The following is a 17,524-nucleotide window of genomic DNA, read 5'->3' as shown; positions in this document are numbered from 1 at the left end:
CGTAAACACACGGTACAGGTCGCCGTTGTATAGAGTTGAGTGAAAACGGTCAAAAAAGACTGAGTTTCGCTGTATTACTCAGGCTGCACTACAGCGTCTATTCACAGGCGCGATCCCACTACTGAGCGGCACGGGGGCTTTGACCTGCTCCGTCTCCGGCCTGGGCCGATGCACCCCTCCTTAGACGACCTGGTGGTCCCGGGCTCCCCCAGGAGCACCATATCGATACCGAACTTAGTGCGGACACCCGATCGGCATAGTCCGCTGCAGCTCAGAGCTCCTGAGCTCAAACGATCCGCCAGCCTCAGCCTCCCAGTAACTTGGATTACAGGCGCGCGCCACCGCACCCGGCGAGAACTGAGTGTTCTCTATGGGCTTTTAGCTTCTACAGCAGTGACGTCAGCAAGCAGGCTAGTGACACCTGGTGGTGAGGTTCATGCATGATAGATAGATGGATAGATAGGTTGATGGATGTATATATATATAGTTAGATAGTTAGATAGTTAGATAGACAGATGGACTGATAGATAGATAGATAGATAGATAGATAGATAGATAGATAGATAGATAGATAGATAGTTTATTGATGCCGGTGGAAACAAAGGCATCCAGTAGCAAACAAAACAGTAAACCACCTGATGAGCTTAAGAATAATAAATGGCCAAAATGAGTCAAGAATAAGTTCACTGCAGTGAGATGAAAGTCTCGCCACCAGAACTACTACAAAGCTGTCACTGTAAAGAAGTATAAGATAAGATAATCCTTTATTAGTCCCATAGTGGGGAAATTAAAATGCACTATGTGCTAATGGAGATATTTAAAATACAAATATTCGAAGTATAAGGTGATTGAAAGACACAGGTAACCGAGGCAGAGCATTGAGGCCAAATATAAATACAGATTCAAAGATAAATAACTGACGCTATACTAAGTTGTGTATTAGACTAACATAGCCTGTAAAAATTATGGTAAAGCAGATGTAAGTGTATTTGAAAAAAATCAAATAAACATAAAGATCGGTAGTAATGGTGACTGGTGTTGTAACCATTTGAATGAGAAAGTGCTGTTGAGTTTATTTGCCCAACTATAGGTCCACACGCCCTGCAGTGCTGCACAGTCTACAGTGTGTGGGTGTACTTTCAGTGTATAATTGGCTCCAATCCCTGGCAACCCAAAACGATAAGCTGCACTAAGGACGGATGGATGGTATTTCTGTGTAGCCTGTCTGATGCTCAAATGTAGAACATGATGAAGATAATATTGGTAACTAACTAAAATAATACAATTATATTGTATTGTATTTTAATGGTGGTGATAGTGGGTTAGTTCAACGTAATCTCTGATTTCTTCAAGGCCCTTGAAGCCACTAAACTACTTTTATTTTTTTCAAAAAAAGAACAAGCCTTTATAGATTTAAGACCATTTGCAGTACAGTTAACTTTGAGACCGATGCTTAAATGATCCTTACAATGAATCACTGATACAGTAAGTAATGGAAACAATTCATTTAATTGACCTCTGACACTTAACATTTGGAATACAGTTTCCATTTCATTAGATTCATTGACTCATTTTATGATTAGAGCAAAGGTTTGAGATGCTTTGAATTATTTCTAAGTATTAACTCATAGAGTTCAGAGTTACTAAAGGTGGAAGTTTGTGGTCCTATAGTTCAACTGAAAATCACAGTTAGGTGTAATGATGCCATGCAGATGCACACTAGTAGCAAACAGGATGTTCTAATACCATTAGAAATAATGATTTTAGTAATTAAGTAATACACACAACTGTACGTGACATGTTTCAGTTTTATGTTTCCAACATTATGAACCCAACTGCAACACAAACATACACATTACATCAGTATCAGCCATAAACATATTCATCTACTGTGTGTGAATGAATATAATCAGCAGCAAGACATATAACAACATACATTACTCACATAATCACAGAAGACAATACCCAACATCAGATTTACGACAGATATGCAACAAGACACATTTAGAGTTAATGATTTCCTGCAAGTTTAGTGGAATTAGATCCAGACCATATTCACAAACAGTGACATCACAGTGAACAGGGTCCCAAGTCAACACGTGAGTACAATAAGGCACAAACACATTAAAATATAAGTGAGCTGTTGATATATTTAGATTTCATAGTTTCTGAACTTCTGCAGGAGAATGGATGGAGAGTCAGCAGCCCAACGGAAACGCCGATGGCAGTAATCACCTGCACAGTGATGAGAGAGAGTCTGTTAGTTTCATTGGACATGGTGTACAAACACCTAATTCTTAGGTATAAAACCTATAGTGAAAACCTATAGTGAAAACCTAGAGTGATTTCATTAAATATAGTAAACGTATACATACATTTGAACATTAAACACAATTCATTTAATCACTTTCAAGTTATTTTAATTTATTCACAGTAGATCAACATGATAGAAATCATTTCATTTAATGTGACCCTTTACACATGGACATTTTATATTTAATTGAAATACTAGTAATAGTTATATTTTTGAGTGGTATTACTTGATTGTGAATGTCCCCTGTTCTTTGATTTATAATCTAAATGAGACTGTCTGATTAAACAAAGATTAAATGAATAAAAAAACAGGATTTTGTCTCTGAACCAAGTTAAAATCAGTCCATTGGAGCAAAAGCTGCAGGTATGAATGCAACCCTCTGCACCAATGTGCAAAACTGAATGAAATGTATTAGCATGTATGTAGGTATCAGTCCTGCATAGCCAGAGGGAATCTGAATTCTTAAAGTACAGAAAATAAATATGTTAGAAAGCTACTGTTTAAATCCAGGTTATCTATGCCCTAAATGGCCACTTCAACACCTGTATTTTCACTTTATTCAATGTGCTACTTTGCACTTCAAGTATTATGAATAAAAACACATTTGGGTTTCTTTTCTGTCTAATGCTTTGAGAACATTTTGAAATGTGACTTACTTGAGGAGACCCCTGCTGCTTCCTGCTCACAGTGAACGTCCTCTGCTTGGGGAGTGACGGGCTTTTCTGCTTTTGAGGCCTCCAGCATCGGTTCCTTCTTATTTCTCACAGCCCAGTGCATTGACTGAAAAAATGGGGGACCAATCATATCAGTGGGAATTCTTGTTATATAGATTTTATATATATCAGTATTTTAAAGTAAATCTGTCCCAAAGAAAAGACATTACATACAGTTTTCACAGAGTCATTCAAGGCTTGCCAGTCGTGGAATGAAATCGTAACCCCACTTCTTTTCCACAGGTCATAGTTCTTCCTTTTGGTTTCATTGCATAAAACCTCTTTGGCCTCTTGTAGTTTTTGGAAATCTGCCACTGTCATAAAGAAAGAAAATATCAGGGCAAGTAGATTCCATTAACATTATCTCCTTTGAAATGAAGACAGAAACTAAAGAGGCATTTGTGGTCTAAGTAAGAAAAGTGAGATACAATGATAAAAAAAACATAATTAAAGAAGGTATTAACATTTTTGTTTTTAAAGTTGGTTACTTCTTGTCTACAAATCACATTTCCGGCTATGCAAAGCGTTCCATTTATTTGTATGAATTTGATAAATTCCTTTTGAATACACGCCAGTGTGGTACAGCACGTTCCACAAACATGATTTACCTGCTCTCGGGTTGTCTAGGTGTTTGTCTGGGTGGCACGCCAAGGCTCGGATCTTGTATTCATTTAGAATTTGTTCAGTCTGAAAGGGGACAAAATAAACAAATACATTTAATGATCTTTTGCCAATGTCAACATTTCAACTTCAGGAATCAGTCACTTATTCTATTTTGGAGGGACAGTTTTCACTTTCAGAATTGAAGAATTCAAACCAATTTTGTACATAAAACATGTAAAGGAGACTGGTCTTTTTTATGCTTTATTGAAAAGTATATTGATCCTTTTATTTTGTAGCACCATTAACTTCATATGACACAAGCTTCGTTCTTAGTGTTGCCAACAACATTTTTAATGAATGAATATCATCATCATCATCGTCATCATCATCGTCATCATCGTCATCATCATCACAATTAGGCTGCACTGACGTCGTCATCATATATGCTGCTCCAGTCAGACCTTGCATTGATAACTATATGATTCTAAATATACTGCCGTGCGTGCTTTACATGTCCCTACACATGGTGAAGAGTGAAATATGAATGACTCATACTGTAATTGTTCAACAATTGATGACGCATGAGTTCCTTCTCTTCTCCTGGAGCATCAACAGGTCTCTGTGGGTTCAGACTACTCTCTGGCGTTTACACAATCCATGATCAGTTTGGTACAGTATCACACATGTGGCCGGTCGCTTGGGTCCATCCAGCATTGTATTTACCAACTCATACACCACGTATGTTTTGGTTTGTACATCTAGAACCATCATTATTATGTCACCCAGAAAATAGTCTGAGCCCAGACCCACCCACCAACCAGCCAGAACTTACCGAGGACAGCTCGTCGCAGCCCAGTAACCCGTAGTAATCCTCCAGGTCCTCTGGTTTGCAGTTCAACACAGCCTCCATAAGTGTGTTGGTGGAAATGTGTGTTTTCTAACGGAGCAGCTTGTCTTCCACCCTGAATCACAGCTTGTGTGACTAATAGGCTCCTGACCCTGCTGCTGACTCACTGGTGATTTTGCCAAAGTGTAGCTTGTTATTGTTTTGTCAGCTAGAGCTACGTGACAGGTGGAGAAACATTAAAAGTGTTCAATTCTCCCCTGAGTTGTGGAGAAAAATGAGCTGTCCTTTTAACCATATGACGTGTGGTGCGTTCAAGTGCCCAGCTCAAAGTCCCACTTTCGCGGATTCGCGAGAGGAATGAAACAATGGCATAGAGCAAGTTTAAATAATTAGAAAACACAAGCTTGACATTGTGATAGATTGATGTTACTATTCATGTGTAATATTCATATTATGTTCAATATCGTGTGTAATATTACTCATTCGTATTATCAATACTATTTACTAGCACTTTAGTTTAGTATTACATTAATTTCTCATGTAGCTGACTTATTTTATTTTAATGATGTGTGCAGTAATGCAATGGATTGCACATATATTATTATTCTCAATACTTCTTCTTATTATTCAAATTTCGACAGCGTACTCCTCCCGCTTTTTGTCGCACATGCACAAAAACTACATCAGAACGTGGTCAGGAATGGTGTTCTACGACTTTTGCCAAACGGTTGTTTGGCAAAACACCATTCGTAAATTCCGAAAAACTGTGGAATTTTTTTAATGGGAGTCGATGGGAGCATACATCAAAGGAACGAGTGAGAAAATGACTGATTTCAGCCATTTTTTCTGTGCCTAAACTGCTCTCAAAGCCACAAATGGAGGTTGTCATACATGATTGTCATACAACGGATTAGCTTCGCAGAAATGTCTTTATGAAACCTTTCAGACCTAAACTTTTGGCTCTATGAGGTCTAAAGCAGAAGTTGGTCTGATTTTTTGTCCATTGACTTTAATGTAAATTTTGAGAGAAAATTTCCTGAAGGAGCATTGAAGTCATACGTTTGTAACTCGCTCCCACGGTCACATTTCTTAACTCACCAATAAAAATATATCTGTGCGTTCGGAAAAGTCTTGGGATTCTCATGTTTTTTTTAATTTCAGAGATAGGGCTTATTGTTTTTGTACAATGGCTTTGTTGCACATGCACAAAAAAATACATCAGAACTTGCGGCTTGGTCGGGAATGGTTTGATCTGACTTTTGAAACAGCGGGAAAAAATTTGAATGGGAGTCAATGGGAGCCTTCATCAAAGGAACGAGTGACAGTGTCAGTGGTCAAAGATCAAAGGAATATTTGATGTTTTAGATAGTTGCAAAGATGAACGATTTCACCATACTTCATACTGAGCAGGCCAATAGACCCGCTCAGTATCTCATTCTCTCTCTCTCTCTCTCTCTCCCTCTTAAACCAGCCAATACTCAAAAATGTTGTGAATTTCTGGTGAGTAGGTCTAAAGCAGAGGGGGCTCTCTGGCTCCGTTTCTCCTTTAAATGAAATTGACCGGACGGTCTTTGAAGGCAGCAATATTTTTGTTATGGTTTTACGTCATCGACGTCACCCAGGGACGTTCCGGCCGTCACGATTGGTGGAGAGCGGGTCACGTGCTCTATGCAAATGAGCCAGCTGTCCGGGAGGAAGGCTCAGCGGCTCTGCGGCTGAAGATGGCGGACGGTGAGAGCAGCCTCGGAACGGGCCTTTCGAGCGCCTCCGAAATGGACGAACCTGCCGCGAAAAGATCCAAAATGAGTCCGGGAACCGACTGCGGACTGAAAGGCGCCGACGTGGACCAATTATCGTGTGTTTCCGCGGGCACAGAGAGCTTGGAGGCGGCGGTGAATTGTCCGCAGCCAGCAGAGAAGGAAGCGAAGCCGGTGATGGCGGTAGAAGCAGAGCAGGCCCCGGCGGCGGCGCTAGGCGGAGACAACAATGGACTGGTGCTCCCCGAGCAGCACAGACCCGCCGTGAGGCTCGACCACAGCGCGGTGCTGGGGACTACAGAGGAGGGAGCTGGTGAGACAACACTACGTTTCTTATTTCAGCGACTCAACATCAGCTTGTTTGACCAACTTCACCGGCGAGTTAGCTTAACGTGGAACACTCCCGAGAAGTTCACGGTATAAAGTAGAATATGTGAATGTTGAGAGGCGAGTTCTTCTCTTGACCAACACTTTGACTTTTTGAGTCATTTCTGACAGAGAGAAAACTAATGAACAAACTTATTCCCTTTCTAAACTTTGTTAGCAGCTTAGCATTTATTAGCCGTTTCCATACTAACGTCCTCTGAAGTTAACGTTCGACACCACTTATCTTAGATTTTATGAGTTAATTCGCCCGAATTTCTGTGTGCTCAGATTTTCACGAGCACGCTGATTTCCCCTCGAACGGTCTGGCTGTCACACCGGACCACAACAACGACGAAGATGACAGATCCTCACATGCAAGCTCCAGCGACTGGACCCCTCAACCGCAGATAGGTAACTCCATGAATCTGTGAAGCATTTAGCAAATGAACCTTCCCTGCAGCATCTTCTTCCACTGGAGAAACTCTGCAAACCGCATTGTATCTACAGGTAGTGGTACAATATGTACATGTTGAGCACAAGTGACGCTGAGATGTTGTATTCTTGCCCAGGTTCATACAGCTTCATCCAGCAACACATCAGAGACACCGATCCCAGGACCATTCTGAGGGATTTGCTTCCCGAGACTGTGCTCCCACCAGATTTAGACGACATGACACTGTGGCAGATCATCATCAACATCTCAGAACCTCCAAAAAGAAAGAAGCGGAAGGACATTAACACCTTGGAAGATGTGGTTAGGCTACTACATGAAAGTAAAAGGATCCTTGTGCTGACTGGTGCTGGGGTATGTGTTAATTGTAGTATTCTACAGCTGTACTATTTATAATACAATGTGTTTTTAATGTGTAGTTTCAGTGTCCATGCTATTAAATCAGCATGCTTTTATGCTTTTTGTGCAGGTATCTGTTTCATGTGGAATACCGGACTTTCGCTCCAGAGATGGTATTTATGCCCGGCTCGCTGTAGATTTCCCCGATCTTCCAGACCCTCAAGCTATGTTTGACATTGAATACTTCAGACGGGACCCAAGACCGTTTTTCAAGTTTGCTAAGGTTTGTACATTGTGTCCATTTACCCATGATTTGATTGCCACTGACAAAAGATCCAGGGGTACGAAGTTAAGCATTCAAAACTTAATATGCTCAATTAAATCTTTTCATGTTGGTGCAGATTTATTCATGAATATGTCAGTTTACACTCACTTGGATCTGCACACTCATTTTATTATTTCACAGGGTTTTGTTACATACAGGGAAATAAGCTACTGAAACAGCTGAAAATGTTGTTGTTTACCTTAAATCTATGATATTATTTTACAAATGTTCGTTGGAAAGAACATCTGAGGGTTTTGAAAATCCAGAATAATCGGCTCTCAAAAGGTTAAACTTTGTGTCAGTGAGCAGGAATTGTTCTTCATCCATTGAGCTATAGTTATATTTGTTTCAAGTTAAAGGGCATTTTTGTTGTTCTAAGACTAAACTTATTTAGGCTATAAATATTAAAAAGATTTAAAAAGACAGTGTAGAAAAGGATTGATATACATGACTATAGTAAACTTATTTCAATGCATCCTCTTTCGTACAGGAGATCTACCCTGGTCAGTTCCAGCCTTCACCCTGTCATAAATTCATATCTATGCTTGACAAGCGAGGGAAGCTTCTGCGCAACTACACACAAAACATCGACACATTAGAACAAGTGGCTGGAGTTCAGCGGATTATCCAGTGTCATGGTAAGTGAAGCTGTTCATCTCGAATCCTGCCTTTTTTCTATGTATTTCTCTCCAGGTTGTTGGTGAAAGACCATTAATGTGTCTTTTATTTCAGGGTCGTTCGCAACTGCATCCTGTCTCGTCTGTAAACACACAGTGGATTGTGAGGCTATAAGGGAAGACATCTTTAACCAGGTATTTATTTATTACAAAATCATCCAGTATAACATATTCACATTCAGTATTATTGGAAACTGCATCATAAAAGTCACAAGACACTTCAGTTTCAATAAAGTATTTCCCACATATCTTCACATCCGTAACATACACTGCATTTTAAGCAACTTCTGCCATAATTACAACAAAAAAGGTACCATTGAGGAAAAATCCACAACACACCGTGTTGCCCAGAAGTAACATCTTACATTTCAGAGATAATGCAGAAAATAGTGAATCCTTTTTTTTGGCCTCAGAAACAGATCTGTGAAGTCAAGCAATGGTTTTTAAAACTGATGCAACACTGAGCCATTCCAGGGTTGAAGATGATCAGAAGGAGCAATTTAAGATATAAAACTTAAAATGAGCTAACCCTTTTTACAGTTTACAGTTATAACTTGTTCGACCTGTCAAACAAGTTATGGGCTCTAGCTGTGATGTTAAAAAAACTTGAGAAATCACTTTCTCTTCAGTAAAAAAAAATATGATATAATAAAAGAATAATATTATTACATCAAAAAGACATGTTGATTTCCTAAATATATATTATGATCTCTTTGAGTGTCATTTTTCATATCCAAACATGGTGCATTTTAAACATTGTGATTTATAAGCATCAATCATCGTCTCTGTAGTCATTTTTAAGTTTGTGGTGTTAATTAAATTATAGAGAGGTGTTTCAGGCAGGTTGTCCATCCTCATTAACATGCTTTAAATAATGCGTGTAGTGGGCCAGATAATCCTCAATCAAATTTGAAATGTCATTAAATTCCATCTTATTGGGCAGCAGTAGTTGCAGCAGCAAATGTCAAATACCATATCTGTTTGCATAACTAGATATCTGCAGTTGTGAGACGGTACATGTGAATTGTTTTTTTTATTTTGCAATTTGGGTGTAATGTCATGCACACACTTGAAAACAAGACATCCAGGTGGTCAGCTCCACGTCAAACTGACTATTTATAACCTCAGACGAAAAGAATAAAATGAGATATACAGTGCACGGACATCTCTCCTGAAAGATTTAACATCACCCATCACTATAAAACTGTATGAGTCAATAGTGGAAGTAAAGTCAGGGCGGTACACCTGACTTTGAAGACATTAGCTAGTACTGTGGATTTTATAGATATGCGACCCGTACCCGAGTAAGAATGGAATTTGGCCTGTTGCTGATAAAATAAATTATTCTTGCAGGTTGTCCCTCATTGTCCAAGGTGTCCAGATATTCCACTGGCCATCATGAAACCTGACATCGTCTTCTTTGGCGAGAATCTTCCAGAAATGTTCCACAGAGCCATGAAGCAGGATAAAGATGAGGTCGATCTCCTGATTGTCATCGGTTCTTCTCTTAAAGTCCGACCAGTTGCCCTCATCCCAAGTACGTTTTCATCAGATAAATACATTTTCTGTAAGGTGCACGCAATAACCAGTAAATCTGAGAATACAATCTATAACTGATTCCTATTTATCCTCCTCAGACTCCATTCCTCATGAAGTGCCTCAGGTCTTGATCAATAGGGAACAGCTGCCTCACCTCAACTTTGATGTGGAGCTGCTTGGGGACTGTGATGTCATTGTCAATGAGCTCTGTCATCGACTGGCTGGAGACTTTGAGCAGCTCTGCTTCAACACTGTAAGACTCACTGAGATCACAGAGAAACCCCCTCGGCTACCCGAACAGCCACCAAGCGAGGCCTTGCCTGCTTCCAGCGACGCAGCTCAGGAGGAGCAGAGGCAGCACAGCACAGACTCAGCAATTAAGCCTTCAGAGGAGACAGAAAGTCTGAATGTCACAGAGACCGCTCATAATAATGTTACACCTCCAGAGCCTTGTCCAAATTCTCAGTCTCCCAGTGAGGAGATGGCTGAGTCGTCTCCTCCCAGTGAGGAGACGGCTGAGTCGTCAGAGTTACCAGCAGAAGACACACCAAAAGAGGAGGCCGCTGATGTGAAAAACCAAACCTCCAGCCTTGAGTATCGAAGACGATGCTGGATGAGTCGAATCAACAGAAGTCCAATCAGCAAACGCCTTGAGAGTAAGCATTAGACCATGGTAGAGAGACCAGAGTATTTACCAAACTTCATACAAATACTTTTACATATATTTAGTATCTTTTTTTCCCTCATTCATTGTTCAGATACATGCTACAATCCAAATAAATATAAATGCCTACGACTGAGTAGATGGAAGCTAGATAGACAATGGTAGATTTTCTTTCAATATTGATTTCACATCAGTAAATTGTATTGTCTCCCACAGCAGGCGAGTACCTGTTTCAAACACCAAATCACTATGTCTTCCACGGCGCCGAGGTTTACTCCGACTCTGAGGATGAGACGTCGAGCTCGTGTGGCAGCGACAGTGACGAGTCTGAATGCAGCGCTGACGAGGTGGAAGAAGACAGCGAGCCAGAGGAGTCCGACACACTAGCAGCGGATGGCGAGACGTGCCTCAGAGACACAATAGAACACACAATAGCCAACAAGGCCAAACCGAGTGTGCAGACAGACAATACTTCTGAAAAGACTCCAAGCACCACCCACCTTTAAATGTAAAGTACATAGTCAACAAACCACTAATTGTCTATATATGTTTCGTATATTTTTGACTTTATCTTATTATTTTTCATAAAGTTGAAATTGTGTGACAACTTTGTGTGATTATGCATCAAGTTTTTTTTTTTTTTTCTCTGCCCTGTTTGGTCCCATGCATTGTGTCTGAAACCTCATACTGTATGCTACTTACTAAATAGAATGCAGTAGTTGTGGTTTGTTTTGTCTTCAAGGTTTTCTTTCCATGTGCTAAATTTAGCTGATGCTCTCATCTACCGCAGCATACCACAGATGCAACACTAGATCAAGCTTTATTTCCTAAATGGCAGTAATTACAAGCAAAGACATGTCAATCTCAGTCCGTAGACGTCAACTGTAATCAAATGATGTGTTGTAGAGTTGGTTATGTTACCACTGGGAAACATGTAAATATGTAAACCTACTGCCTGCTAACTAGTGGGTACTATGAGTTTCAGACACATACATAAATCAGAGGGTTTATTTGAAGTCATAGTCTGACTCGCAATACAAGCAGTTCAGCTCTGCTGTTTTCACGTGGGTGAATGCTGGGAAAAACAGTACTTTAATTTTAGACCAAAGAACACTTAATCCACACGCTCCTACTTCATCATAAGCTTTGTATGTTTAACCTGTCATCTTGGAAAAAAAATCAAACTATTGACACGGTGTTCCTTCAGATATGTGGCAGCTACTTTTTATGGTCAAGCCTCTTATTTTTATACTCTGATATGAGACATACTCATCAAAGAGTAGATGATTTTATCTGTACAAAGTTATACTACATTGTCATATTAAGCCTTAGGAATATATTCAATGTGTTCACATTGAAATGCGGCACTTTTTATTTCCTCCTTACAAAACTGGCTGTGTTGCTTCTGTCATTTTTTCATAGGCTATAAAGTTTAAACGGTTTCCTTCTTCGTTCGGAGGAGTCTGCTGCCTGTAAAGATTTCCTGTTGGTAGATGAGACATGTTTGAGCCAATGTGTTGGACTAATGTCTTCACCAACATTCACATGCCATTTACAAGGTTATGCTTTTGTTTACGGTTCGAGGAAATGAGACATTTTTACATCATTATAGTTGTTTCTTCTGGAGTTCTCAGTAAAAGCAAGGATGAAAAACACTGAGCACTCATCATTTGTGTTGTGTCAAATACACCTGTTCACAGTTAAAAGTCCTCAGTGCTGTCAAGAAGACGGGAACATTGCGCCACCTCGTGTCCGTGAACTCACCATGACAGTTCCTCTTTCCACTATGGTGCGTTCAAAGACACATTCAGAGAGAACTGGCTTATAACAGCAGTACAGTGCAATATTTAAGTATTTCATGTTAGTCACTAACTAATACCTTTGAAAAAGAAAAATCAAGTATGATGTAACTATCTGGGCGTCCTACTTGTGTAGTATCAAGCCAATCTGTTTACAGCATACTGTATATAAAGACATTATTTTTGTACATTTAGTTATTTATTGATTAATTTTGTTTATTCTTACAAACATCCTATGGTTAAAAGTCGGTTCGTTAAGATTCACAATTCACTTGTTTACATGAATGAGGCCTGAGAACTTGATTCATCGGCACAGTCTTTGGAACTACATTTCCCAGCAGCCCCCCTGCTTTGTGTCAGCTGTCCGCTGTTACGACATGTCGTAAAGAAAATCAGTCAACAACAGCAACACCGAGATGGACACAACCACACGCGCCTGACAGTTCCTCTCTTTATCGGTATTTTGCTATCCGACATGTTCTCTGTCACCTGGTGACGCCAGGCTTCGGCACGCAGGTCCTGTTGTGAACATGGAGGCCATGGAGGACGACAGTCTGGACGTGAAAGACGACCACAACCACAACTATTGTGCGAGCGGCAGCGGTAAAGCTCGCTCGTATCTCAGCAGCCGTCTGTCGGATGTTACGCCGGTCCCGCAGCCGGTGCCGGGTGGGGGAGAAGCGGGGAGCCGCCGAGGGACGCAGTGGTCCGGCAGCAGCAGCAGCACCACCACCACCACCGGGGGATCAAAGTTCATGGACTCGGATTCAGGGAGCGAGAGCAGCGAGGTCAGCGAGACCGACTGTGCGGCTCTGCCTCCGGCTGTAGAGGGGAAATTCACCCTCGACTCTACCTCCAAGTTCCGTAAGTTGACTTGTGGACAGACAGCAGGGCCTGGTGTCCTGTAGTCACTCTGCACTCACTACACACTGATCACCCTCCATTGATTCTCAGTAGAGAAGCGTAGTAGAAATCCATCCCCTAATTCCAAACCCTAACCCTAAAAGTGAGTCTTCACCCACAGTGCGGTTTTCTGATGGCTTTGACCAGACTTCAGTACATTTCCCATCATGCATCTCCCCTCTTTGCTCACAGTCCTGAATGCCATGGCAGTTGAGGACTACAGGAAAAACCACTGGCCAAACCTGGAGAAGGCCATTGATCGTCTGCTGATTCAGAACCCCACAGACCACATCTCTGTTTCCTATGCACAGATATACAGGTGAGACCTTTGAACAAACGCACACCCGAGCTACACGTGCGGCCTTTCCTACAGTGTGTGATTCCTGTAGAGATCCACAAAGCTGCCGTGGGTTAAGATTCTATCCCACTTTGTTTTCCTAGTTACATCTACAAGTGTGTGTGTCAGCAGCACTCTGAGCTGCTCTACAACGATTTGACGTCAAAAATAACAAGTCATCTGCAACACGTTTCCACACGTCTACAAGTAAGTCAATCCAAACATAAGCAGATTATCATATGCGTTACATACAGTAAGGATTTATTGAACTCACACATTTATTATTATTATTTTGCAGGCCAGCACCCCTGAGGACTTCATTGAGACCTTCAACGTTGCACTGACCCAATACACAGCTTCTCTTCAGTGTATAGTTCCTGTGTTTATGTACTTGGTATGCATCTTTTTTATATATTCAACAAATATAAATGTATAATTTGGGCTATAATATGTTCCAATACCATAGTTTTCTTGTGTATCAGCTGATACCGAGTACCAATCCATATTACATTGCATTTAAAAAGATAATAACTTGTATATCATATTTTGACTGCTCGAAGCTACTAACGCTTGATGGAAGTGATGCTTGGTATCATGGTGTCACACTAGTGCCACCCCTCGACACTGAAGCCTTGCATATGGTACACTTTGCCTTCTTTACTTGGAATGGCTAAGAAGAAGGTATTTCTGAGAAAAGAAAATTGTAGTTCTATCTGGGTGAAACTAATATATTTTAAAGACGTGGTATTGGGTCAGTACATAGATTTGAGTACTCACCGATGCCCGAGCTGAAGCTATAAGAGGCCTTTCCTATGCTGGACATCTCTACTATGATATAAACATTCTGTTCCGCACCTTAGAGTGTTACCCATATCCACTAATATGCCGGCTTCTCAATGTTTTTCATATCTAATGTTTTCAGAACAAGTTCTACATCGAGTCGAAGCTGAACAGAGACTTAAGAGACGATCTGATGAAGCTGTTTGCTGATCACGTTGCAGAAAAACATGTGAACACACTGATGCGTGAGTGTCCTACTTCATTTGTAGCCCTGACGGCTTTGCTTGTATTTGTGAATCTGTAAAGAAACTGCACCTTGGTAAACAAATGAGTTCTGATATATTTGTGATGTGGTTTTTTTGGTTCTTGTTTAGCTCTTCTCATTGAAGCCTATTCCATGCCCTTTAAAGTGCAGCCATCTACAATGGCCAGTGTAGTGAATGGCCTCTACAGCCTCCAACCAGGTGAGCATTGTTCATTGTTTGTATCTGTAAGGCTGCCAGAAAGATTTTGTATGTATTTGCTTTGATGTCATTTAAGCTTCACGCTAATGCAATCTTTTTGCCTCCACTACAGCAAACAAAACTCAATTTATTCCTCCAGCAGAATCAGCTACTCTACACTTGCTCCTCTGTGTAACAGATTGTTTGGTTCCCCCTGCAGATTGGGCCCAGTTGGCCCCGGCTCTCTTCTCTGGGTTTATTCCCCAAATCAACCCTCCTGCTGTGGAGTCTCTGCTGTCAGACTACGCTGCTCGTGACCAGAAGCTACAGATGGAGCTCTCCATGAACGGATTTCCACGGTTAGTTTTCCAAGGCTTCAGTTTCACATATCAACTGATCCCAGTCTCAACTTGAATGCTTGAATCAGTAGAGCACAAACCTCCGCCTGGGCCCAACATTCACCTTGAATTCAGTCAAAAGACATCAGTCCCCAAAATATGCCTGATTTGTTTCATCAAGATCCATGAATTATTCACTGGGAAATCTATGAAAATGTAAAGAAAATCCCCTATCCCATAATATTAAAGAAAGTGAAGAGAAATCCCTGGATCCACCCCTCAGTCCAGATCTACGCCAAAATGTAAAGCTTTCTTTCTTTGCCTACATCCCATCTTTCTACCAAGTTTCAGGAAAATCAGTTGAGTAGTTCTGCTTCTCTCCTGGTTGACAATCAAACAAACAGACAGGGGCGCAAGTCATTAATATAAGGCGGCTTTGGTTATTGCACTTTACTTCAAACCACTAATGGACTGTTCCCTGTTTTCCAGGGGGGACCAGTCTCGCAAGCGGGCCAGCGAGGACTCCTGATAGCCGAACCGGCGTCGCCACATGGGTTTGCGGAACGATTACTGTGCCTCCTATGTCTTTATCACAAGTTGGCTCACTGCACTAGGTACAATGTTAACAATGTGTCAGTTTCATCTCTCTCGACTCAAGGTCACACCACACTGTGAAGAACAAAGAGAACATGATGTTGAGTTGTTGAGCAGAAGCTTAATCTTCCTGCACTAAAAGAAAACACAAGCACACAGACTTCCATTATGGTGCTTTCCTCTGTGACTATGATGCATCCAGCTTCAGTATTTGTGGGATGTTGCCGTGTGTCCTCAGACTGTTTCCTCATGTGAACAGTGCCTTCATGGTGTCTGTTGGATCAGATGTCCTGACAGCAGATAGGCTGGATGGAGGGTTTCTCATTCCTAACCTTTAACATGGAAGTGTCTTGTGCGATTTCTATAAACTGGGCTAATCAAGACTTTCTATTGCTGCTAATAATACTGTCCTTATGTTAATACTACAAATCCCATGTTTACCAGTGTCTACAGTCAACACAAAAATGAGTGAGGAAAGAAATGGGAACTAAGTCATTGACCTCAACTATGATTCTCTTCTTCATGTTGCCTTTACTGGGTTGGTAAACCGGATTGTACTTTCCAGTTACGCCAAAGAGGATTTGCAGTACTTATTATTTTTTTTCTTTTATATATATGTATATATATAACGCATCGAATTCGAGCTGACATTGTTAATGTTGTATACTGTCTGAGTCACTGAGCCATTTAGGTTTTTTATACTAACAAGTTTTGACCCTTTTGTTAAGATGTAAGTCCGATTCTAACGTTAAATGTGACTGGTTTGTTTCAGCCGTGTATGTAGGAGTGGCAGGGATCCCCATCCAGGACTTTACACAGAGTGCCAGAAAGCGTAGACAGCCACACAATAGTGTTTGAGAACTCTCTAATAGTGCTTCAGTTTTCTTTTTGACAACTCACCAAAATCGTCCATTAACTGTAAATATACTGAACCTGATGCTTCAAGGATTTAATTAAACAAATCATATGCAAATATTGTTTTAAACCCGAGTCTGGAATACTTGTGCATTAAATTTTTTCTAACACGTGTAGCCTGTTCATGACCTCTTTGCATAGTGCTCTTGCTTTACTTGAATAGAAGTATTTGATACAAGGTCCAACACTGTTTTAAGTGTAACTAGATGCTCAGATTTGCTTTTTGTTTCCATCTGTGGTCTTGGAGATGGTTCTCCTCATCTTTCAAATAAACAAATTTCATTCATTTCATTTGACACAGAGATGATTTTGTTTTTCACCATTCAACATTTCAAATATGAATGTTGAGAAATGTTTCCTTCAATAAGTAGGCATTATCACGAAGGTAATGAAGCACAAGAACAGAGTCAGTGCATGTATGTGATAAAACTCCTCTCACTTTTTCTTAAACCTGCTGCAGCAAGATCCTTCATCTTCACGTTGAAACAGCTGAAAACATTTTTACTTGGCTCCAATGCTGCTTCAAATAACCGTTGAACAAATCTTTTTATCTAAAAACCATAAAGTCCTCGGATCAAGATAATTGTTGCCGGATGTTTTACCACCTGTATTTTCTTTACACTATCCAATTGTTTCAGAATTGATTATCACTGTTAATCTGTTGTGTTAACATTAGTCTGTGAGAGGATCAACAAGGGGCTTCTAATTCTGTAGGACGGAGGGTCTCTGACGGACCACTGGAGGAGGAATCCCTTTACAGCATGTGCTGCCCGGCCAATGAGCATGCATGACACCCAGACACATGGGCCAGGCGTCCCCA

The 17,524-nt window shown here is 40.7% G+C and overlaps 3 protein-coding genes across 3 annotated transcripts; 2 read left to right on the top strand and 1 right to left on the bottom strand.

Annotated features, from left to right (window-relative positions):
• Window positions 1–1,790: 1,790 nt before the first annotated feature.
• On the bottom strand, window positions 1,791–4,809 carry dnajc12 (DnaJ (Hsp40) homolog, subfamily C, member 12). Its single transcript, XM_035171721.1, has 5 exons — window positions 4,463–4,809; window positions 3,636–3,714; window positions 3,202–3,341; window positions 2,971–3,094; window positions 1,791–2,235 (listed from the first exon to the last, which is right to left on the bottom strand). Exons 1-5 carry the CDS (start codon window positions 4,538–4,540, stop codon window positions 2,153–2,155), a joined length of 504 nt encoding a protein of 167 aa, XP_035027612.1. The 5' UTR covers window positions 4,541–4,809; the 3' UTR covers window positions 1,791–2,152.
• Window positions 4,810–6,071: 1,262 nt separating this feature from the next.
• On the top strand, window positions 6,072–12,250 carry sirt1 (sirtuin 1). Its single transcript, XM_035173000.2, is given in 10 exon segments — window positions 6,072–6,122; window positions 6,124–6,547; window positions 6,889–7,011; window positions 7,170–7,405; window positions 7,521–7,673; window positions 8,206–8,353; window positions 8,448–8,527; window positions 9,746–9,929; window positions 10,030–10,587; window positions 10,812–12,250. Coding segments are annotated over 10 exon segments (2,247 nt in total). The 3' UTR covers window positions 11,102–12,250.
• A 507-nt stretch (window positions 12,251–12,757) lies between these two features.
• Window positions 12,758–16,993, top strand: cacul1 (CDK2 associated cullin domain 1). The gene is made up of 8 exons (XM_035173001.2): window positions 12,758–13,258; window positions 13,490–13,616; window positions 13,739–13,841; window positions 13,933–14,028; window positions 14,557–14,659; window positions 14,789–14,878; window positions 15,078–15,216; window positions 15,685–16,993. Exons 1-8 carry the CDS (start codon window positions 12,925–12,927, stop codon window positions 15,722–15,724), a joined length of 1,032 nt encoding a protein of 343 aa, XP_035028892.1. The 5' UTR covers window positions 12,758–12,924; the 3' UTR covers window positions 15,725–16,993.
• Window positions 16,994–17,524: the final 531 nt, after the last annotated feature.

The sequence above is a fragment of the Hippoglossus stenolepis genome, chromosome 12, assembly GCF_022539355.2.
Source record: "Hippoglossus stenolepis isolate QCI-W04-F060 chromosome 12, HSTE1.2, whole genome shotgun sequence".
Classification (NCBI taxonomy): domain Eukaryota; kingdom Metazoa; phylum Chordata; class Actinopteri; order Pleuronectiformes; family Pleuronectidae; genus Hippoglossus; species Hippoglossus stenolepis.
Note: the sequence above shows the minus strand (reverse complement) of the source record. Positions and strands in the feature narration are given on the sequence as shown.

What these genes read in the sequence shown, in the direction of transcription:
- dnajc12 (XM_035171721.1), bottom strand. Translation starts at nt 4,540, where the DNA reads ATGGAGGCTGTGTTGAACTGCAAACCAGAGGACCTGGAGGATTACTAC. An exon ending in GCTGCGACGAGCTGTCCTCG is followed by an intron (nt 3,715 to 4,462) that starts GTAAGTTCTGGC and finishes GTCCCCTTTCAG; the next exon opens with ACTGAACAAATTCTAAATGA. An exon ending in TGAATGACTCTGTGAAAACT is followed by an intron (nt 3,095 to 3,201) that starts GTATGTAATGTC and finishes CCATTTTTTCAG; the next exon opens with TCAATGCACTGGGCTGTGAG.
- cacul1 (XM_035173001.2), top strand. Translation starts at nt 12,925, where the DNA reads ATGGAGGCCATGGAGGACGACAGTCTGGACGTGAAAGACGACCACAAC. An exon ending in CGACTCTACCTCCAAGTTCC is followed by an intron (nt 13,259 to 13,489) that starts GTAAGTTGACTT and finishes CTTTGCTCACAG; the next exon opens with TCCTGAATGCCATGGCAGTT. An exon ending in TCCATGAACGGATTTCCACG is followed by an intron (nt 15,217 to 15,684) that starts GTTAGTTTTCCA and finishes CCTGTTTTCCAG; the next exon opens with GGGGGACCAGTCTCGCAAGC.